At 53.2% G+C, this 23,013-nt stretch overlaps 1 protein-coding gene across 33 annotated transcripts in view; it reads right to left on the reverse strand.

Moving 5' to 3' along the window:
• Window positions 1–23,013, reverse strand: part of Phldb1 (pleckstrin homology like domain family B member 1) — a 48,823-nt gene continuing 25,810 nt past the window's right edge. For 2 of the 33 annotated variants that reach the window (XM_087905556.1, XM_087905578.1), the window contains 17 exons: window positions 22,433–22,561; window positions 21,926–22,081; window positions 17,917–18,027; window positions 17,673–17,762; window positions 16,979–17,122; window positions 15,338–15,508; window positions 14,775–14,915; window positions 13,377–13,517; window positions 13,137–13,239; window positions 12,663–12,707; window positions 11,731–12,025; window positions 11,525–11,648; window positions 9,655–9,801; window positions 7,072–7,188; window positions 6,766–6,868; window positions 2,398–2,483; window positions 1–1,352 (listed from right to left, as the gene is read on the reverse strand). In XM_087905556.1, coding sequence (XP_087761682.1) covers window positions 1,212–1,352; window positions 2,398–2,483; window positions 6,766–6,868; window positions 7,072–7,188; window positions 9,655–9,801; window positions 11,525–11,648; window positions 11,731–12,025; window positions 12,663–12,707; window positions 13,137–13,239; window positions 13,377–13,517; window positions 14,775–14,915; window positions 15,338–15,508; window positions 16,979–17,122; window positions 17,673–17,762; window positions 17,917–18,027; window positions 21,926–22,081; window positions 22,433–22,561 — 2,244 coding nt within the window. In that variant the 3' untranslated portion in view covers window positions 1–1,211. Of the gene's footprint in view, window positions 1,353–2,397; window positions 2,484–6,765; window positions 6,869–7,071; window positions 7,189–9,654; window positions 9,802–11,524; window positions 11,649–11,730; window positions 12,026–12,662; window positions 12,708–13,136; window positions 13,240–13,376; window positions 13,518–14,774; window positions 14,916–15,337; window positions 15,509–15,827; window positions 15,933–16,978; window positions 17,123–17,672; window positions 17,763–17,916; window positions 18,028–21,925; window positions 22,082–22,432; window positions 22,562–23,013 lie in introns of all 33 variants that reach the window. The other 31 variants (XM_087905592.1, XM_087905558.1, XM_087905563.1 and 28 more) reach the window with 31 other exon arrangements.

The following is a 23,013-nucleotide window of genomic DNA, read 5'->3' on the forward strand; positions in this document are numbered from 1 at the left end:
TACTTGTCAAAATGCTTTTATTATTGTTCTGCTGAAATGCTTACAAATACTGCAAAACACCCAGCCAGGCCCAGCGACCAAGGGTCCGGTGCTGGGGAGGGGAGGGAGGTGGCTTAGTGTTAAGGCGTAAAGGCTGAAGCCAGCCAGCTGGAGACTCGATCCTCCACTCTTTTCCCATCGCCCCTGGGAAACTGAAGGGAGGGTACCACAACTCAGGGCCTTGCTTCTGCCCTCCCCACCCACAGCTCAGGATTCCTTCGGGGCACCCTGAGCTACTCTCCTTCCTTATTGGGAACTGGTCCTGTCAGGACAGGAGGGCAGAATCTCAGCTTCCTCTCCCCTCAGTGCTGCTGTTCCCCTGGTCTCGGATCCCCAAACACCGTCCCTTCTGGCTCTAAGCAAGGCACAGCGGAAAGGAGAGGCTGGACTGGGGGCTGGAGACAGACTGTAACAGGGAGGTGGCGTTTCCTCCTGCCAGGTGACACACCCCCAGGCCTGGGCTGGAGAGACGATGGCACGTACCTTCATGTGGCCCACAGCTGAAGCAGTGGGCTGAGCCACAGAGTGGCCATGGCAATTAGTGTGTAACCGTGGTGATAAGCAGTCACCATGGAGACCATGGTGATGGGGCTGGACCTCAAGGATGACACCTGAGGTCTCTGGTCCTTGAGCAGAGTAGTGAGAAGTACGGAGCTGGGAGGATGAGGGGCGGCACAGGGTTGGGAAGCGCTGGCCTGAGCTGTTCCCCAACTCTACACATGGCTCTGCCCAGTACCCCCCAGGCCCCTGCACAGGGGTGAGATGAGAAGGGAATCTTTGGCAGATTCTGGTACCATAATTTGTCCTTTATAAAGAGAAAACAAGCTGGGGTGAGCAGGTGCCAGGACAGAGTTGAGAGCCCAGCTCTGCCACACCTCTTCAGGCCTGCCGGACCCAAGAAGGAACCCGTTAACTTCTGGGCTCCCAAGAGGCAACAAAGCCTCTCCCTCTCCTCTCTGCTGGCCTTTTAGGGACCCAGGCCCAGCCCTCAAGCACCGAACCCCTCACAGAACAATTTGTCTTCTTGCACAAAAGCCCTGGGGTTCTCTGCCACATCCTGGCCCTGTGTGGCCCGGTACCCAGTGTGCTGCTGTCTTCAGGGACAAGCCAAGCAGCAGGTGGCAGGGCATGGGTCCTGGGGCTGACCTGGGAACCCAGGATGTGCACGGTAGTTAGTTCATGAACTGGGTGTAGCCCTCAGCTCCCGTGACGATGACATCCATCCAGATGCGCATGGCCTCTGCAGATGGGGCCACCATGTAGTACAGCCGGTCATGGGTCTTCACGCAGAAGGTGAGGGCTGGATTCGGACTCTGCCAAGACAGGAAGTGCTAAGGTGAAAACTCCATGCCCAGAACACTCTGTTCACCTGTCTCTTTGTCTGCCTTTCTCCTTGAAGGCTCAGGAAGCCCTGACTTTAAAGCTGTCTCTGGGGGGTGTTTCAAGACAGGATTTTTCTGTCCTGGAACTCACTCTGTAGAGCAGGCTGGCCTCCAACTCACAGAAATCCAGTCTCTGCCTCCCAAGTGCTGGGCTTAAAAGTGTGTGCTACCACCACTTGGCCTAAGGCTGAGTCTTAACCAGTCCAAAGCCTAGTCCCCAGGGGTCTACAGGGGTCTACAATTTTTCATTCTAACACATGGCAGTATTAGGCTCTCTAAACTCTTGCTTGCAACCCTAACAGGGACATGCCTCAGTTCCAAAGTTAATACAGGAGAATCTGTCATAGGAGCTGCCCAGTGAGAAGCAGATTCTCCTCTAAGCTAAAAGGAGGCAGGAAAAAGGCTATTAAGTAGGAGGCTGGGCCAGACCCTAGAGGAGCAGAGGTCAGGGTTAGGTGGGGTCTGAGGGCTGGCAAGAAACAGGGCAATGTTTCTTGTCTGGCTCAGCCACCGACAGCTCCTTTTATCAATTTCCTGTCTCCAACCTAGTGCCTGCGCTTCCCCCACCAACCCCTTCATCTCCCCCGTCAACTGTCCACCTCAAGGGCTGCACCAGCTGTCAAGGCCAGAGAGGAAGGCAGTAAGGGGGCTTCAAGCCTCAGGAGCTCCTTGCTCTCTCCTCTCTGGCCTGGCGCAAATTAGAGGGATGGAGGAGGCGGTCAGGGGTCAGGGGTCAGGGGACACAGCAGCTGTTAATATGAGCAGTTCTAGTTATCGGCACGTGGAGCAGGGCTACCTCAGTCACCATAGTGAAGTGGAAGAGCCTTTTCTGGGGGGGGGGGGAGAAAGGAAGAGAAAACTGGTGAAGACACTGAGGGCGAAGCGGAGCCTAAAGCCGGGCTCAAGGCCTTTGTGCCCAGAACACCACGGTGACATGCTTCCTGGGGCTATCCCACGCTGGTCCCCGCTGCCTCACCTTGGCTGCACTGCGTAGGTGGTCATAGTACACCTCCTCGATGGCCTGGAAGTAGATGACCCCCTTCAGCTTTGTCTCGTGCTTGTCTGCAAAGGAAGCAGGGCTGGACTGAGCGGGACGGGGCACAGAGTCTGAGCTCACTTCCTCTGACAGGGAACCTTAAGACAGCTATGGGGGGGGGGGGGCAAGGGCTGGAGAGATGGCTCACTGGTTAAGCGCACTGACTGCTCTTCCAGAGGACCTGGGTTCAATTCCCAGCACCCACAGGGCAGCTCACAACTGTCTGTAACTCCAGTTCCAGGGAACCTGACACCCAAGGCAAAACACCAATGCACATAAAATAAAAATATTAATTTTAAAAATAAGCCAGGCATAATGTAAACCAGAACTCTGTTGAGATGCAATTTACTAGAAGATGAAACCGCCGACAAGAAACATCAGGAGAAGGCCAGGCGGGAGCAAAACTAGTATATCACAGTGAGGCGGTTAGAGATGATCTGACCACATTAGTATATCATAGTGAGGCGGTTAGAGATGATCTGACCACGTTAGTATATCACAGTGAGGCTGTTAGAGATGATCTGACCACGTCAATCCAAAGTAGGGTACTTGGGGCCCTAGCAATTTGCTGACGCTGAGGTAGTTTCAGGCCTGTCTAAAATAATAATCTCTACAATGCCGGGTGGTGTAGCACAGGACTTTAATTCCAGCACCCAGGAGGCAGAGGCAGAGGCGGGCTGAGCTCTGGGAGTTTGAGGCCAGCCTGGTCTAGATACTAAGTTCCAGGCCAAACAGAGCTATATAGTGAGACCCTGTGACAACAACCAAATAACAAAACATAATTTATCTGACAATATAAAATAACAGATTTACAACAGTGTAATAGTGTGTGGCCCTGGCTGTCCTGGAACTGCTGGACCCCAAGGCGTCTGCCACCACCACCACCTGGCAGCTTTTTATCAGTGAAGATGGGTTAACGACCAAGAGTGTACGTGTGGTGGAACATTACACAGCTGCTGTTGGACACGACGGTACAGCATGTCTGTGTGTGCCGTGTAGGCACCCGTGCAAGGATGTGCACGCCCGCGTGCATACGCTCGAGACACAGAAGGATGTCACTTTCTACCGAATTCCCTTGAGACAGGGTCTCTCACTGAACCTGGGCTGGGCTGGCAGCCAGCAAACCCCAGCAATCCTCCATCTCCATCTGTCACAGTGCTGGGGTGACAGTGTGCATGGGGCACACAGAGAGTACTGGGTTTGCACCCAGGTCCTCATGCTTGGGCAGTAAGGGCTCCACCCACTAAGCCATCTCTCCAGCCCCAAGGAACATGTGATACAGGTGTGGTTAGGAGAATAAATCTATAAAACACATCAAGTGTTAAGTACAAAATGGTAGATGTATTTGAAACAGACTGCTAAGATACCTTAAGGCAAACAGAACAATGTATTAGCTGCTACCATTTGGATATGGAAAGCGAGTAAGAATCCTGTTCGTCGGAATGTGTGCATACCTAAAATCCTAACGTTTGAGAAACACGGGCAAGGGCTTAAGACCAGTTCTGACTACATAGTGAGCTTGAGGCCAACCTGGGCTACATGAGATGGTGTCTTATAAAAAGCAACAGAAACCACTGATCAGATGGTACAACTGACACCTTCAGCCACCAGCTTGAGTCCTGCAGGAGATGAGAATGCTAAACTCCGAGGTGACAGCTATTCGTAGGCTCCTCCCCTGAGTCCCTTCCCACACTCCAGGTTATTTCAGGACCAATCCCCTGCTCGCTCTAGCACACTAAGGCCCTGCTATTCATCTGCCCCAATGTTGGGCGATGAGCTTTGAAAGCCAGTCTGCTACGTCAGTGCACAACCGTCTCCCACAGTTCCTTCTGGGGAACCAGCTACAGTCTTGGCATAGACTTTGGTGTCAATGCCCCCTCCAGCTTGCCTCACAGCATCCTCCACATTAAGCCCCATGGAGTTAGTTCCGTTCTCACTGTCCCCTTAGCAGCCCCACTCTCCATACTCTAGACCATCTCTTCCCGTCCACATTCTTGGCAAACTCCTAACCAACCTTCAAGGCCCACTGCAGACCGCTACAAAACAATCTTGAATCCTCAGCACAGCGCTTGACACACTGAACCTGTGTTTTCTACACCCACGTCCCCTCCAACAGCAACAGCTTCGTGCCAGGCACACGGCAGGTGCTCAACTACTGAATGAAGGATGACGGAGTCCTAGTACTGGCATCTGGAAAAGAAACCACAAACCCTTCTGCCAGGAAGCTACAGCCCCGTGAGAAGACGCAGGCACACAGCCTAGTGACTTGCCAATGTGGCTAGGAGCTCGGGAATACCCTGCACATCTGAGGGTGTCACGGAGTGTGAAAGGCGAGAGCACAGAGCATCCAGCAGAGCCTGGCACAGAACACGGCATCTGTCACTACAGCATTCCGCTCGGGGCTGATATCACCCAGCAGACAGGGATGACTGCCGGAGTGCTGAGCAGGGTGGGAACCACCTCAGGGATGGTGGAGCGGCTGAGGGGTTTACCCAGGTTAGGCTCTGTAGGAAGGAAGAGGATGCAGGCCCAGCAGGCAAGCCACACCCAGGTCCTGGTGTACTCCACACCCATCTCAACATTTCCTCCTCTGACCTAAGAAACCTGGCTGCCCTCCAGCCGCCCCCCTCCTTCTTTCACTGGAAACAGTCACAGATCCTGCCCACACTTCCGTCCCGCCCACCTATCCTTGGTCTTGTGCAATCTGTGGTGGAAAGCCTTCTCTCCACAAATCTGTGTCTCGGGAGTCAAATGGCCTTTGGGCCACCTCATTCTTGGCCTTCTGGCAGTATCTATCATTGCAGCGGCACCTTGGGCTTACGAATGTCTGTTCTCTTGGCCGGCTTCCTTCTCTGTTTCTGTTGCCCACCTAAATGTGGTCTCCTTTTGTTTCAGAGACATGAAGCGAGATCGTATTTGCCAAGTGCCAGCCCAGCACCTGGCACGCAGTCAGAGCCAGCTCCCTGCTTCCTGCCCTTCTGCCTCTGCTGGTCTCTTCCTGCCTCGTCCCCACAAGTGGCTGTCTCTCCTCTCTGCTCCGCCTTGTGGTTGCTGTGAGACCTTTGACAGCTAGCCTTTCTGAGTCCCACTTTTCTTACACACAAAGTAGGAGTAAATATAGGGCTTCTTGGCAAAAAATGAGACGCACTGATGCATACAGAGTCCTGATCACACAAGTGTTTGATGAACAGGACTTGCATCTGTGTATTACTCCAAGACATTTGACGAGGTCTCCCTTGCAGCCTAGCCTCTCTCCTGGGCCTAGCTCAATGCACCTCAGCCTCTACATGTGTGAAGCGGAGCTCTGCTTCCCCAGGCTGAGAAGGTTCCTCTACTGTCCTAGCCTAGCTACACCTAGGCTTCTGGTCTCTCCACATCCAGGACTGAGGGAGATCAGGGAAGGCTTTCCAAGTGGGTAAAAGGTGAGAGGGAGCAAGCAAGGCATGGGGCCTGGGCATTCTTGGCCCTGCAGCCCTCCCCTGTCCAGCTCTGTAGGTGGTGGGGCTGAGTGACTGGCAGGCAGGTGGAGCACAAGTTACTTCCCAGCTCAGGCACTTCAGGTCACGGCAGAGCCCCTCAAACCTCTCTCGTCTCTCTGCTAATTTGACCAGCAATGTTCCAGAAAGGTTCATTGCATAGCGAAGACAACCAGTCCACGATGCACAGCAAATTTATGTCATGCACAGGAAGGAACTCAGAGGACCACTGATCACAGCATAGTCTAGCCCTTGCTGACTTCGGACCACACAGCACCTCATGCTCAAAATAGGAAAGTCCAAAGGTATTCTGGGGATTGGAGTCTATGCTAGAGACCGTGTGAGGGGGAGGAAGAGCAGAGCTGAATAAGGTCCCTGGCTCCTGGGATGTCCCCAGAGTCCTTGACACCGTTTAACCGATTATCTCGAAGTCTCTGAGGGGACAGTTCCCAGGCAAAATTTTGTGCCCCATGTCTGGGTGTTCCCTGTCAGGGAAACCCACAGACCGTATTTAACTCTCTGCTTGGCACCTGCCTTCCTGACAGTGTGCACCAAAGAAGAAAGCATGGCTATCTTGTCACCAGAGCCTGAAATAGGGACTGGAGTTTATCAGATTCCCCACAACACCACAGAGCAATGACTATGTGGAAGAATGGAGGAATGCGAACTGGGTACACTCTGTACATTTTCAGAGGAGGGAACTCGAGGCCCAACAGAGCCTCTGGCCCTCTACCTGAAAGTTTAGCTTCCTTCTAGCAGACTGGCCAACCCAGCTGTTAGAGCCCAAGGGTCCCAGCCCCGATTGGCCCAAGGGCAGTCTGTGGGAACTCACCCACATAATAGGAAAGGGTGCGCTTGAGCCGATCAAAGACAAACCAGCGCTTCTTCCACGATTTAATCTTGCCACCCATCTTGATCAAGTAGCCACGGCAGACCTGGTGGGGGAATAACACTGAAGATACACATGTGGAGCCTGAGCCTTTCTCCCCAAGCGGCTCCTTTAGGAGAGGCCATCGCCTCTGTCTGCCTTGGCAGAGGCTGTCCCCAACATCTCAGGCTAGCACACAAGGGACTGGGACAGACCGAAAGCACAATTCCAAGGTCCCCTTCCCACAGCCTGAGCCACACAGGCTGCTACCTTGCTGCTAAGCACCACGTGTAGGCAGGTGTCCACGCCGTGGCCTGATGACTCTATGTGGGTCTTCAAGTCAAAGTCCTCCTTCCGGTTGGGCAGATAGCGTGTAAGAGGCCGTGCCTGGGAACAGAGGGCAGGGATGGCAGAGTTATTCCTCTTTTCTCATTGTTCCCTCGTTCTTGTTCCTCGGCTTTAGCCCTGGACCTCCCACAACTTAGCGTCACCCCCTCTTGACTCCTGTGGCCTCACAGGACTTGTGACCAGCGTGGAGACCTGGCACTACTGTGCTGACTCGACCTAGGCCCAGGCAAAATGCTGACCAGCCAGTTCTTTGCCTCAGTTCTCCCACCTATGACAATGACAGCCATTGCTGTGTTCTTGCGCCTCCTCTCCCTCTGGACAGAATGACAAGAGGCCAGATGTGAACGTGTCCTGGGGAAAACAAGTCCCGGGGGAGATCCGTGCTCCAGGGCTGGGGTGCAGTTCAGAGAGGAGCACCTCCCTAGCACTCTCAAGGCCCTGGGTTCCATCCCCGCCATCAGAAAACAAACAGAGATGGCTCAGCAGGTGAAGGAGCCTGCTGCCAAGTCTGATGACCTGATTACTGGGACCCACACAGTAGAAGGAGAGAAACTTCTAAGTTGTCCTTTAACCTTTGTACAACCCCTTCCCCCCGAACACATACATACACTAAACACATAATATAATTAAAAGAGAGACAGGGGAACCTCTCTTTAAAAAGAAAAATAAGTAAAGTAATTCGCTTAGTGATTTGTTTGCATTATATTCTTCTAGTGTTCGTATATTTAATATAGAGAATCTAAACTAGACAATCACTAAGGTTTACATCATCTCTGTTTATAAAAAGAATTCTCCATTAACTGGAATATTTTTCTACTCTTGCTTTTCCAGAAAAACCTTAAAATGTTGCTGGGTGGCAAGGCAGAGGCAGGCAGATCTCTGTGAGTTCAACGTCAGCCTGACCTGCAGAACAAGTTCCGGAATATTCAGGGCTGGCTACACAAAGAAACCCTGTCTCAAAAAACAAACAAACAAAATCAAGTAAGGGAAATGTCACAAATGACAAAATCTACAACTTGCAAGAGATGCAAAGATGGCTTCCTCTCCTACCAGGCCCTAGCCTCAGAGAGGCTGAAGGACAGGGTCTGAGAGGTGTCAGGGCAGGGACAGGAAGGGGGACAAGGTCTCTGACAAAGATTAGACCGTGGTGGAAAAACTCCAGAGTTTCTGATGTTTTTTTTTTTAAACTTATTTTATGTGTATTAGTGTGTACCTGCTGTACACATGCGTACCACACAGGGGCATGCCCGCAGAGACCAGAAAGGGCACCAGGACCCTCTGGAAGAAGAATTACAGTTATGTGTGAGCCGCTGTGTGGTTGTTGGGAACCAAAACCTGTTTTCTCTGCAAAAGTGGTAAATGCTTTTAACAGCTGAGCCATTTCTCCAGCCCCACTGGTGGTTTCTTTCTAACTGTGTGGTGTTTTTTATTGTTGCTGTTTTGTTTGTTTTGATGATTGGTTGGTTTTTCGAGACAGGGTTCCTAAGTGTATCCCTGGCTGTCCTAGAACTAGCTCTATAGACCAGGCTGGCCTCAAACTCACAGAGATCCTCCAGCCTCTGCCTCCAGAGTGCTGGGATTAAAGGTGTGTGCCATCATCACCCTGCCTAGCTTCTGGATGTTTCTTAACTATCAAAGCCCAGTACGGGTCCTACCCCCTAGGTTTTATGTTGCTGCATCTCAGAAAACGAGGGAGCTGTGGTTGTTGGTCTCTCTACAGGGAGGTCCCAGAGGACCCCAGCTTGGGGAAGACTATGGAGACTCAGTCAAAAGGAGCTGTCTGGCTGAGCTCTATAGCACTCTCACAGGGTTAGGGACCGGGCACACACGTGGATGTCCTTGGCTGAGTTCTATAGCACTCACAGGGTTAAGGACAGGCACATACATAGATGTCCTTGCCCAGCCGCTCCCCCCACCCCCTGCCATATCTCTTGGGGAAGGTCTAGTTTTGAGCAATGAGAGATTTTTGCCTGAGGAGAAGCTATATACTAAACGTCAGAGTAAGGCTGTCCACAGTGACAGAGACTGGAGCCCAAAGGCCCTATGAGGAGAAGAGGGTTGGTACACAGAGGAGTGCTACATACAAGATTGGCAGTTGGTAGATGGGACAGATAGCACAGACTCCCAAAACTGGAACAGAGCCCTACAGAGGCTAAGGCGGCCATCCTGGTTCTTACCACTCCTGTCAACTCTGAAGGTGTACCCAGAATCCACGTTTGTTTCTCTCTCCATAAATGTGACTTTGTAGTGGTCGCTTAGGTGTGCCTTTCTTCAGACCCTCTCTGATTCCAGACAGATACAGGAGGGTGGACAGCTCTACACCCCATCCACCCCAATGCACGCACACATGCACGCATCAACAAACCCTTGTGGGTCTGCTGTAGTAGCCAATGAGTCCCAGGTGGAATGCTGTCCGCGTGAAGCCCACAGTCATCTTTTCCGGCTGCCAGGCTCCACCGCCCGGCACAGGGGCCTGCTTCACAGCCCCATCAAGCCGACCACTACCTGGGAAAACTGTTTCTCCCGCAGCTTCACTTCCTTCTCCACCAGCTGCTGCCTGCGGGCGCTCTCGCTCTGCAGCCGCCTCTCAGCCTGCTCCCGCCTCCGCCGTTCCTCCTCCAGGGCCTGCCTCCGCAGTTCCATCTCCCGCTCCTGCCGAAGAGAAAAGAGGGGTCAGTGCCCTCAGGCCTGGACAGAGTTACAGACCCTGGACAATGGTCTCGCTAAGCAAGCATGTCCTTAAAGGCCACCCTCTCATGGCTAAGGATAAACGCTTCAAACATTGCTTCTGGCACCATTTTATGGGCTACAACCCTGCCAAACCCTTTACACTCTCTAAGCCTCAGCTACCTCATTAGGAAACTGGGCTTCAACAAATCTCCTTCTGGGAATGAGGTAAAAGTTCAAAGAAGTCAGATATACCATCAGATTCCGGCACAAAAATAGCACTCAATAAAGTGAGTCTTGTATAGCTTTCTTTTATTGAGACAGGGTCTCATGTTACTCTGGTTGGCCTAGAACTCTTCGTAGACCAAGTTGGCCTCCAACTCAGAGATTCATCTGCCTCTACCTCCCAAGTGCTGAGATTAGACGTAGACGCCATCACACCTGGTTATAACAAAATAAGTATTTTTATTTACTTTTCTGTGCATGTGTGTGTACCTGTGTACTAGCATGTGCATGTCATGTATGTGCAGGTGTCCACAGAAGCTAGAAGAGGGTGTCAGGTTCCTAGGAGCTAGAGTCATAGACAACTGTGACATAAATGTTAGGAAGCAAACTGTGGCCTTCTGCTAAAGCAGCGAGAGCCCTCTTCATTGCTGAGCCAGCTCTCCAGCCCCAGGCTCTTACAATTTTACATGAATTCCTAGAGCATGTGTTAGTTAGCTACTCTTTTTTTTTAAAATTATTTTATTTTACGTGCATTGGTGTGAGGGTATCAGATTCCCTGGAACTAAATTAACAGACAGGTGTGAGCTGCTATGTGTTTGAACCCAGATCCTCTGGAAAGGCATTCAGTGCTCTTAACTGCTGAGCCATCTCTCCAGCCCTGGAGTTAACCACTCTTTTTGACAGCTGGTACATACAGTCCTTTCCCAATCACTGACTTAATATGACTTTTTAAATTCTTCATGTGACATTCACTGTTGAATTTCAAACTTCACGGGATTAAGGTCACACCTGAATTTTGTGTGTCAATCAGCAGAGACCCTGCACTAGTTTTATTACAGCTCAAAACTTAGCATCATCTCCAACTTCCCTGCAAGAGAGGTTTATAAATTCGCCTTAATTTGGAGTAAATAACATGAAGACATCTTTTTTAGCTGGTCCTCCATGCATATGGTCAGTTCTTCCTCTTTTTCCAGCCCCTGTGATTCCTCAGTTCCACCTACTGGTCCTCAATTAAGAGATTGAGAGGGCTTTTGCTGTAGCTTGTTGGTTTTGTGTTGTTTTTTTTGTTTTTGTTTTTTGTTTTGTTTTGTTTTGTTTTATTTTTGAGAGAGAGAGATTCCCCAGCCAACACCTCTGCCCTGACTTAGGCACCCGCCTTTCTTTTTCTTTTTGATCCTCTACCTCAATCCCACTTTCTGCTTTTCCAAATTATCCCCAAGGAGAATATCCCCCTACTTAGGTTCCCACGAGATCCACAGGATGGGGCACGGAGACTGAAGCTACCCTATCGGAAACCCACGGTTGGACAGAGTGACAACTGCCTGTGTTCCAGGGGTTTGGGACGCTGTAGGCTGCCCAAGTCTCCCAGGCCACACTTGAGAAATACAAACTTTTACTGTAAGTTAATGTGGGCGGAAGGGCTTGGGGAACGGCGGGCGGAAGGGCTTGGGGTACGGCAGGCGGAAGGCAGCTCTGTGCTCACCACCTGCTGCCTCCTGGCTCCAGTCAGCCTCACCCTGGACTCCATGAGCCGGCTCTTCTCTGCATGAGCTTCCTTTAGCATCTTCTCCATCTCCTCAATCTTGCCCATGTCCAGACCACTGGCACTAGGGAGGAAAGGGGAAGAGAGAGCTCGTCAAGTGAGCTCAAGGGCACCGGGCACAAGGAGCCGGCTAGAGGAGGAGGCACCTGGACATGTTGTCAGGGGAGCAGGCTGAGTTGCCCCCTGTAGAGATGCTGGTCTCCATGCTGTCCGAGCTCTCCAGGCTCAGGGTGTCATAAGCATGTTCACCCTCCTCGCCACGCTCCCTGCCAGCTGGCAGGTGGTGCAGGATGGAATGGTGCATGAGCGCTGGGAAGCCGGAGGGGCCTGCTGCAAAGGGCGCTGCACCGTGCAGGGCATCCCACTGGCACTGGGCCTCGGCGGCTGCTTTCTGCTTCAGCTCGGCCAGTCGCCTCCGCTGCTCCTCAATCACCTGGTGCCCTGCGGGAGGGGCAGCGGGATTCACAGAGGGCTCCTCACTCACCAGGGGCGGGAAGATTGGAGCATCACAGACAGAGAGAGGCACGAAGAGGCTAATGCAGAGCAGCCCCTGCCCCATAGCTGCCTGGTTCCCACAGCTCTAGGCCAGTGGCCCCTGCAGTCATGTAGGCCAGTGTTTGCAGTCTGACTTCAGGCCTCTTTCTGCATCCCGGGCACACAGAGAGCACAACGACTGCCCTGGTGGTGCCCAGGCAGCATGCCAGCCAGCTGTTCCAGCTCGCAACTGAGGCCTGCACAGATGAGCAGGACACATGCACCCACCACGTCTGCTGGGGAGGGAGGAGGGGAGCTGGTGGGAGGAGGGGAACCCCGCGGACAGTGCAGGCCCCCAGCAATGCAGAAGCAATTGCAGCCAGAGCAGGAGGGAAGGCAGGGAGACTGGAAAGCATAGCTGAGTGCAACAGAGAGGTGAGCTGGACCGGAAGCCAGCCAAGCACCCTAGCCCAGCGAGGCCAGAGGGTGGGGGGGTGGGGTGGGTAATGCCAGCAGGCAGCAGAGCCTGGGCAGGACACATCATGCTAATGTCAGGACAGGGGCTGCCTGGCCAAAGCAATGTCCTCAGTAACCAATGCTCTACCTGCTGGGTCGTCGGGTGGGAGGGGCTCGGCAGGAAGTGACTCGACTGGTGTGGGGGGCCCAGGGCAGAGGGTGCAGGAGAGAGACACAGAGGGGATAAGAGGAGAGAGAGGCACAGACATGGGCTTTCAAAACAACTGAAACACACACAGCCACAGGACTCCTGTCTGAAGAGCCGGGGTCTCAGGAAACCACTGCTGGAGGTCCTCACCACATCCACCCACGGCTTCCAATGTCCACCCTACTTGGTCAAGGATGGGCCCTCTAAGATGTCACAAGTGCTCAGACCCTTCGTCCCCTGTCCTGGGGTCTTCTGAGAACTCCCAGGAAGATCTTCACGAGATCTGAATCTTTGCTGCTCTTGCCCAGATCCCAGTGATAGGAGACGTCCTGGGAGCGGGTTGAGCATGCATGAGGTGACAGAGGCTCCTCCCAGGGAATGGAGGCAGGGGCAGGCTGGCATTACAGCGCTTACCTTTCTGCTGTAGGGCCAGTTGGCGCTTAGTCTCAATGTCCTGCAGCGTGGCTGCCAGGTTTCGAGGAAGGCTACTGGTGCCATTCTGGGCAAGCAGGGCACTCTGCAGGGTGGAGGGATGTAGAAGCGCTAGTACTGGGGCTCAGGGAACCCCATCCTCAGCCTAATGTCTGCACGGACAGCTTTAGCCTCTGCCCAACATGGCTGTCTCCATCCCCGACACCACACATGTCCTCAGACCTTTGGTGATGGACTACGGCCCAGGGTAGCCACGCTGAGCTGTGAGGAAGAGGATGAAGAGCCTGAGGAGGAGGGGAGAGGGCCACTACGGGTCCGCGGCAGAGGGCTGGTGGCCTCGCCGTCCATCTTGGAGCGGTAAACCTGGAAGAGAAAGGTATTGCCCAGTGATCACCCAGCTTCCCCACCGGCTGTTGCTTCATGGCAACTAGATCAGCTGTGATCCAAGGCACTACCCCAGCACAGGGCCTCTGAGCCTTTCTGGCTCCAGCAGACAAGCCTCCTGAGTCAGCCCAGTGGGCAGAAGCTACTGGCAACTGCCCAACCACCTTTCCAGGCCCTTGCTCCCTGAGCCAATCTCTGAGGAAAGACTGAGGAAGGACTGAGGGAGGACCTATGAAGTGACCCAGGTAAGAAGTTAGTGTCAGCTGGACAGGGTTCTGCAGGAGACTAAGCGAAGGCCTGAGCCACACACCTCCCTACCCTGCCTCTGGGCTTTCTCATCTGTAACGGAAAGAGCAGAGCTGGATGAAGTCCCGGCCAAACTCCCTCGCGGTGCTGACACGCAGCACATCTGGCCTTCGGAGATGGGAATGCCGAGTCTCCATACTGCTTCCGAGCTGAGTGGCTTGGGTGAGATTATTTTATGTTCCCCCATGCCTGAGCCTTTGATCTATACAACGAGCGCTAATACTGTCTACCTCAAAGGCCTGTGGTGGGGATTCAATGCATCAAAAGCGGTCAAAGTCTCCAACCAGCTGGGCATCCGATAGAGGGACCCCATGTGTTACATGAATCAATCCTCCAGAAGGGACCACAGGATGCTAGCTGAGGTCGCAGCCCCAGAGATACAGCTCCCTCACTAAAGAATGAGTTCAGAGGCGGATCACAGGCACCATGGCTCAGCAGGGGAGCACACTTCGGTGGCACAAGCGCCTGGGCCTCCCACAGTCTGCAGACTGCTGGAGACTCAGACATGACCGTGGTCACACAAGCTGGCTTTCTAGGGCTGTCGCTTCGGAGAACCTGCCACCCCTGAGAAGACCGGGAAAATAAAATACCAGCAGCTTCCTGGAGTGACACTAGTCCTATCTGCAGCAGGCCCAAGGGCACGTCAAGCCCCCAGGTCCGCGTGAGAAACTCTGGGGAAAACATCCTTCTAATGGTCACTCAATCCCAACCCCCTTGGACTCAGGTGCTGGACTCCCTAGCTTCCCAAAGTGCCAGAATGGCAAGATGGATGTCCAGAAAAAGACCCTTGTTGCCCTCTCCGGGCTTACGGGCCCCTCCGTGCCCTGCTGGGTAACCACCTGACAAGGTGTACATTGTGCCTGAAGGATTGGCAGCAGGTGCTCAGAGCGGACAGGAACAGGACCTGGGAAGACAGGCAGTGAAGGTTACCTGCAGCTGACGGGAGGCTTTGGCAGGCAGAGGCGGGGGAGAGGAGCGAGGGGAGGCTGCGGCGAGGCCAGTCCCCAGCCCGGCCATCAGCTCCTGGTACCACTGCTCTAAGTCTACAGCAGGGAGCAGCAGCTTCTCCATCTGGAGGGGCAGGGGGAAGGCAAGGATGGAGAGGAAGGGCAGAGACCGGAGGCGAGAGATGGGAAGAAGAAAAAGACGGAGGGAAGGGAAAGGGAGGCCGCATCAGAGAAATGGGAAGGAAGGGAAGAGGGAGGGAGGGAGGGAAGGAGGGAGGAAGGGAGGAGAGCATAAGGAGAAGAAGAGAAAAACAGTGAGACAACAGTCACGTGGACTGGGCTGGGAGCAAAGAGAAACAATCAGGGCACAAGTTCTAGGGCACGGACCTGTGCTTTGTCAACAGCCAGGCTGCCGGTACCTGCAGGCATTGGGCATAGCCTTAGGCCCTCAGCTGGCTTAAAACACAGAGGCCAAGGAGCGGGGGCAACACACACACAGTCAGGCCAGCCATGGAATGGGGTAGCGAGGACACACAGACCACCAACCTTAGATGAAGGCGTGATGGAAGCGAAGGAAGAAGAGGGCAGCATGGGAGGAAGACGGGTGATGGGAACCAGGTCTCGGGAGGCAGAAGCCCAGGAAGGCAGGCCTGGCGAAGGGGCTGGGGGCATGGCTGAGGTGCCCCACATCACTTTTAGCTGCTCAAGCGTCACGTACTTGAGAGGCAGCCAGCCACAGGAGGGAATAGAAAAAGTTAATGGGAGTAGAACCCAAGACATGGCCCTGACTACTGGGTAGGAGAAAGGTCGCAGCTTAGAAGGAGACCCACCCTAAGTCTCCTTGGAGATTAGAAGACAGGGTTTGGCCTTCCCAGGCCATTGGGTACTGAGAAGAGCTCCTAAGATCCCATGGAAGAAGATGAACCATGTTCAACCCTCAATGCCAAGCTCAAGACCCCCTTGCCCCTGGCCCCCACCCAGGATGAGACGCAATGGAGGCCCCTGGGTACAGGTGGGCACACTCTGTGGCTGGTACCTCGCTGTCAGGCAGGGACTGGGGGAGTCTGCTGGGGCAGGCAGCAGAAGCATAGGGGTCCAAGCGAAAGCAGAACTGGAGAACCTCAGCCAGGCTCACATACTCCTAGGGTGCCCAGGGTGGGGGACAGAGAAGAGGTTAACAGGTTCAATCAAGTCCTCAATACCCCACACTCCATGCCAGGCTAGAACCACCACTTCACATCGCTGCAGAATCCACAGTGGAACAGGGCACTCGGCAGCCAACTATGGCCACAATGGCTGGGGGGAAGTGGGCTTGAAAGAGGCAGGCAGAACTGACTATGGAAGGCTCTGCTCAACCTCTACTTTGGAGATGAGCATGGCATTTAGGTGCTGCCCAGAGGAAAACCAACATAACCATCTATGAATTGGCCCTGGGCGGGGAGCAAGTGAGTATGCCTGGAGAAGGTATTCCCAGTGAGAATCAGGACCCAGCTCCTAGAGTCCCATCTGCCTCTATCACACTGGACATCCGCAGTTGGGCACACGCATGCAGTGCTAAATACTAGTCATGGCACTGCCCAGGAAGAGGACAGGTCCCCAAGGGTCGATCATCAGAACAGGCGAGTGGAGAGATCACTAAGGCCTGAGCGAGACAAGCTCCGAGAAACAGGCCTGGCGTCGGCAGAGAGCAGGCAGGAAAACGGGTTGGGTAAATACTTGGAAATATGTCAGTCTACTTTACTGGAGGCTGGAGGACAGAAATGGATACTCCATCACTTGTCCTCAAGCCTTGAGGTGATCTGGGTGCTGGTCACCCACAGTGAGCTTAGCCAAAGCACAGGATCCTTAGGCTGCCTATCCAGGGTACCCCATCAAACCCCAGAGCCATGCTATCTTCTGGGGTCAGAGAAAAGGAAGATGAGGCAGAGTTCAGTGTGTTGTGGGCATCAGAGAATGGCGTGCAGACCGCAAGCAAACTCAAACGCAAATGCAAACGCTAACATTCTGTATGGGCTGCCCAGGCACTCCACGAATGACAGGATGACACACTCACGCAAACTCTCAAACTGCCAGCCAAAGGATATGCCACATGCCCTTCCGCCTTCCCTGGGAAGAGCGGAGGCAGGAGTTTGGTTAGCAGGCAGACAGGCAGAGGGCAAAGCAGAGCAGGCAGGCGGCTGCGGTTACCTCTTGTGCTTTTGGACAGAGCTGAGAGGAAGCAGGAGGGGTTAAGGAAACAGAGGAGGCCCCAGCCTGAGAAGACCTTGGGGATGGGCCCAGAGCCTTGGTCTCCAGCCCCATCTCTGAGGACACGGAGATGGACAGCTGAGCCTACAAGAGGACACACGGTGAGAGGGGCCTCACCCCTAACGTTCAACTCAACCCCCTGCTCCAGACCAAAGCTGTTTGGGCAATGAGACAGAGAAGAGGAGAGAAATGTTGGGAAACCAGTTGGACTTCCCACACTAGATGTGAAGATTTGGGAACGAACCATTCAATTTAAGGCTCCATTCTAGGCTGAAAGCCTAGCTTTAGACAGAGGCTCAGGAGGTCCAGGGCAATGATCCACAGTCCCTGGATTCCTCTTTAAGCGAGGTTCACCCAGTCCTGAACCTTTCCAAATTCTGAGCTCTCCACCACCCCGCCTAGGGACCCAGGGCCTCTCACATATACTCAGTCACCCAAAAAGTGTGAGGTGCCAAAGGCAACTAGAGGCTGGTGGTTGTGAAGAGCCAAGGGTCAGCCCCCAAGGCCATCTTCTTCAAATCTTGACAGGAAGTGTACCCACTCAACCACCCAGGATGAAGGTGGCACACCTTGCTCCTGAGTCTCCCGGATCCCCCAAGCCTAACGCTGGGGCTAACCCAGCCAGCCATGTTACCTCTTTGAGGGTCGAAGTGGTCTTGGGAAAAGGCCTCCCGCCGGTGAGCGCATGATATCGCCTCTCGAGCACCGTCAGTTTCTCCTTCTCCTGGAGGCCAGGACAGCAGGGTCAGAGCCATGGAAGCAAGAGTGAAGACCCACACCCGACTCCTGTGCTGGCAATCCCACCCCAACTTTCTGTACTCTTCTCCCCTCACCCACCCCCACGTCTCTCTCCTCTCTCAGGACCCAAGGTCAGCTACCTTTTGTAGTAGCTGCAGGGCGGCATTCTTGTCCCGGGCCAGACGCTCTGTCTCCTGCAGTGCTTGGGCCCGGATCTGCCCAGCCTGACTGTCCAATACAGCTAGGCGCTCCTGAGGAAACGGGATGCAATCAGACCCTGGAGGGATATAACTCAGCCCAAAGTTTGGCTGAGTCTCCTGTCCAAAGACCCAGGAGTCTGTGATAGCAACCATCAAACTCTCTTGCTTGGCTTCAACTCACCCCAGAAGAATTCTGGCTAAAGAGGTCAGCTCATTCCCTCGTTCCTCCCTCTCTCACCCAGTGACCCTGCTAGCCAGCAACCAATCCTCTATTCCCTCACTGAGTAGCCAATGGCTCCCAAAGCCTGATGACACTGAAGTTAGCCCTCTGCCGATTCCCTCCACCTCCCCGTCACTAGAATTCAGGTCCTCCACTCCCTGCTGGGTTTTGCTATCTCTCACAATGTTTAGATCCACTCTGCATGTCTACACATTTTCCTAAAATAGCTTCCGAACCTTGTTCGGTTATCTGAATTTCCTCACATCCTAAAAAGAATGCCGTATTACTTGAGTAATATTATCTGCTTGATTTTGGTTTTTCAGTCTTGCTAAATAATCAAAACTGACTTTAAATTCACTAGATAGTCCAGACTTGCTTTAACACACTCTGTAAGTTCAGACTGGCCTTAAACTAACTTTGAAGTAGAGGCAAGTCTTGAACTCAAGGCGATTCTTTTGCCTCAGTCTCCTCAGAACTGAACCATCATGCCGCACCTTTTCCTTTAGTTTGGAGATGAGGTCTCCTGCTCCTTGGGCTGGACTTGAACTCCTGGGCTCAAGCACTCTTTCTGCCTCATCTCAGAGAAACTGGGACATAGCCTTAGACTCAAGTGTGGACCACAACTGTGGTTCTTCAGTAACTTTTTAAAAACTCAGCAAGAGCTGGGCAGTCGTAGCACACGCTTTAATTCCAGCACTCGGGAGGCAAAGATAGATGGATCTCTGTGAGTTTGAGGCTACCCTGATCTACAAAGTGAGTTCCAGGGCAGGCTCCAAAGTTACTGAGAAACCCTGATTTGACCCTTCCCCCCAAACAAAACAAAAACTCAGCAAGTTGGGCCTGGAAAAATGGCTCAAGGGTTAAGAGCATTGGCTGTTCTTCCAGACAACCTGGGTTCAATTCCCAGGATCCACATGGCAGCTCACAACTGCCTTTAACTCCAGTCCCAGGGAAGCCAACACATACATGGCATACAGACACACATGAAGGCAGAACATTCAAATAAATAAAAATAAAAAAACAACACAGAAATAAGCAAGGCCAAATCACCCATGTCCTCAAAACCTTTCTGTGGTTCTTTATTACCTCCAGACAGAACATAAACTTCCTACCCAGCATTTAAGGGCTCTCAGAGCCGGTGCCCCACCCACCCTGGCTCTACCATGCTGTACTCTGCGCCACTGTAGACTCTTAGCCCTCAACCATCATCCTCTTGGCCCAGGAGGGCCAGCCATTCCAGTCTTCCCACTACCCCAAGGCTCCTCCTCCAAGGCCAGGTTGGATGCTTCCTTGACCGCCATTCCATTTCCTTGTTCCTGTCTCTGCATTCACATTCGTCCATATCCATCCACCTCGCCTTACTGTGATCTGTGACTGTCTCCACCACCCCCTCCGCCCTCCCGTAAGATCAGGGCAGACCAGTGTCATTTCTGTCTCCACAACCCCAACAGGGCTTAGCACAGTCCCTGGCTCAACAAGCATATGCTAAAAGAAAATGAAAACATTTTGAGAGGAAAAGATGAGAGCTTAGGCAAAGTCTGTTAGATTAATCTCAGGCGGTCTTAAACCACTACTCTTCCGAGCAGCACATGGGAGGAGGTGTTACGGAGAAGGGAGCTATCCTAAACTTGGAGTCAACCCATGCCCCCCCCCCAAAAAACCCGCAGACAGGAACCCTCCCAGCAACAGCCATCCCTTACTATAACGGAGGAGGACTGGGGGTGCTCCCGGATGGTTTTTTTTAATCTGTTACTTCATCCAATCGTATGAAGCAGGTGCTTTTATGCCCATTTTAGAGGTGTTTAGGGTTAGAATCTCTTGGATAGCAGTAGACTTAGGACTAGCACCAGACCTGTAGGATTCCAAGACCAGCTTTCTCACTCACTTTGAACCATAGTAGACCGATACATAGGCTGTATCCGTTTTCCAGGGCAAACAGAGCCAGAGGGGACTCTGCAGATACAAGGGCAAAGCTCACAGGGAGGACAGGAAAAAATGTCATCACACACACACACACACACACACACACACACACACACACACACATCCTAGGTGTTAAGTTCACAGGGAAGATAGGAAAGAATGTCATAGCACACCACACACACACACACACACACACACACATCCTAGGTGTTAAGGGCTGAGCAGGTTCCCCGAGCCCTAGGCTGGTCAAAAAGAGGAGAGACACAGTCCCTAGAAATGATTCCCTCCAGACCACTAATGAATGGGACCAGCTGATCTAAGCCTCTTGGCTGTGTTCCCTTCAGGTGAACAGGGGAAGAGGAAGAAGTGCCAACCCAGACCATATGGAGAACAGCAAAAATGCCTTGGGCCTTGAAGCCTAGCAGCCTTGCATTCCCTCTCTGACTCTGAAGTTTATACACTGGAAGGCTCTATGCAAACCATGGCTTCTGAGTTCTAGTTACTCATCTATAAAGCGGGGCAGAGCGCCCACCTTGTGAGACATCCTAAAGACAACACGAGGAAACCCAAGGGAAGGTCCTAGCTGGGCATCTGGCACATGAGCTTGGGAAACTTTAGTTTTCTTCCTTTTCTACATCTTCTATCAGGACAGTAGGTACATCTTAAAAATATGTTTATTTTATGTGAATATGTGTGCCTGTGTATCTGTGTACCTATGTATGGGAACTGGAGGAGGTCAGAAAAGGTGCTGGATCCCCTGGAACTGGGGTCAGAGATGATTGTAAACCACCACGTGGGTGATGGGAATCAAATGTGGGTGCTCTGGGAAATCAGCCAGTGTTCTTAAACACTGAGCCACCTTTCCAGTCCCCCATAACAGGTGTGTTTTTAAGGCACAATAGCTCAGGGAGGGGAACAAGGGGTCTGGGCCTATGACATCCAGTGGTTCCCGCTTACCATCAAACCCGGGCTGGCCGGCAAGTCCCATCTCACCCCATCTGACCTATTCCCTAGACCTCACTATCCTCACCTTCCATCTCAGTCTAGCCAGGAGATTGACGTGGATATCAGAGTTGGACATCACCTAGACCATCCTCCCTAACCCTTTCCTGCTTCTTCTGAACACCTGTCCCACCCTTCTGTCACCTCCTACACTTGGTTTGACCGAGACCAGTAAAGGACTATAGCGTTAGCAAATCAGAGCGGACCAGAGACAATGCTCCATCTTCTCACTATGCATACAGTATTGCCTGAGCTGGACCAAAGCAGGAACCCAGATGGTTATTCTTCCTATTGTCAAGTCGATAGGCTAGCATCCAGATCTTAGGTCTCTGTGTGCATCCCAGCACTTCCAACAGCTCTAGAAAGGCACAGACAGGGATGGAGGTGTAGCTGAATGGCAGAGTATGTGCTTAGCAGACAGAAGGCCCTGGGCTCAATGGTGAACACCATAAGATGGCATTCAAGGGTGGTAGCCAGGCACCTTGGCCAGTCTCTTCTTCTGGCCAAGCTACTGCCAGCCCATGTGAGCCAATTCCACTTTCCCTTGAGAAATTGTGGAGAGTCTGGGTTTATAACAACTAGCTATTCTTGCTAAACCCTGGTCACCGTCATACTCTAATCTGCCTTTATATATAAATTTCACACCAGCCCAATAGTTCTCATTTTTACTGATAATCACTAGGAAAAGGAGACACGAAAAGTTGTCTTTTGTGTGAACTTTCACAAAGTCACAGGCTGTGACTCAACCCCAGATCACTAGCCTCCATCTGTCACCAGGACTGTCCGGGAGTGAGCAGTGCACACCTTCCTCTTGGTCACGCTGCGCAGCAGCTCAGCCTTGCTCCGTAGCAGCCCCTGGCCCGCCAGTTCCCGCTCCTCCTCCACGCGGCTCTCCCGCTCCAGTTGCTGGAACTCCAGGTCCTCAAAGAGCTTTGTCTCAGTCTCCAGAGCGTCTGCCTCCTTCAACGACAGTGAAGTTTGGGGTTGGGTGGGGAGTGCTCTCAAAGACACTCTGGGCCAGGAGGGCCAGGCCAGAGTCAAAAGTTATGGGGGCTGGACCCGGGGAAACTGGGGAAGGAACCGGCCCCACCCCCCAACTCCCTCTGCTCGGTTGGCTGAGCCCTTTTCGGGGACATCGCCGTCTGGAGCGCTGATCCCCACCCAACCTTGCCGGTCCCCTTCCAAGCCACTGCACCGACCCTAGTGTCCGGCAGGTACTGCAGGAGCCAGGTGGTCCCTTCCCACCGCTCTCCTGTCTTCGGTCTGGGCGGTGGCCCACGGGGGCCGGGGGAGGGGGCTGGTGGAACTGACCCTTCTCAGCTGCTCCTGTAACTGTTCCCGCACTGACTCGGGGCAGTTATCGAGCTGCGTCTGGAGCTCGGCGTAGAGCGCCTGGCGGGCCTCCAGGTGCCTCCGTCCTGCGGCCAGCTCCGCCCTCTCCTGGTCGGCGGGAGGGGAGGGAGGCGGGGCACAGGGGAGAGAGAACACACACTCCTCAACTCCGGCCCGGCGCGGGGCGCAGGAGGGGAAGGGGCGGGCGCAGGGAGGCACCGGGAGTGGGGGGGGCAAGCACCGAGACAGAAGAGAGCAAAAGAGGAAGGAGGGCACGTGGGTGAGGCGAGAGGCAAAGAGCAGAGCTGTAAGACGGGACTCAGGCAAGGGAAGTTGTAAAAAAGGCAGAGGCGTGGGGGCAAGGGTGGAAATGTTGGTCCCTTTAGAAATGTTTAGGTAGGTCCTAAGACAGGACCTTCTGTTTATGCTCCAGACCAAAGTCAAAGCTGATGCATCGTGGCAAGAACTGAGCCTCGAGCTCTAACACTGTCCCGAGACCAAAATTTAACCCTGGGGAAAATGGGAGTGGTGGGAAGGGTTAAATCCAGGAGTTAGAGAGT

The sequence above is a fragment of the Myodes glareolus genome, chromosome 4 (genome assembly GCF_982192425.1).
Source record: "Myodes glareolus chromosome 4, mMyoGla1.1, whole genome shotgun sequence".
Taxonomy (NCBI): Eukaryota; Metazoa; Chordata; class Mammalia; order Rodentia; family Cricetidae; genus Myodes; species Myodes glareolus.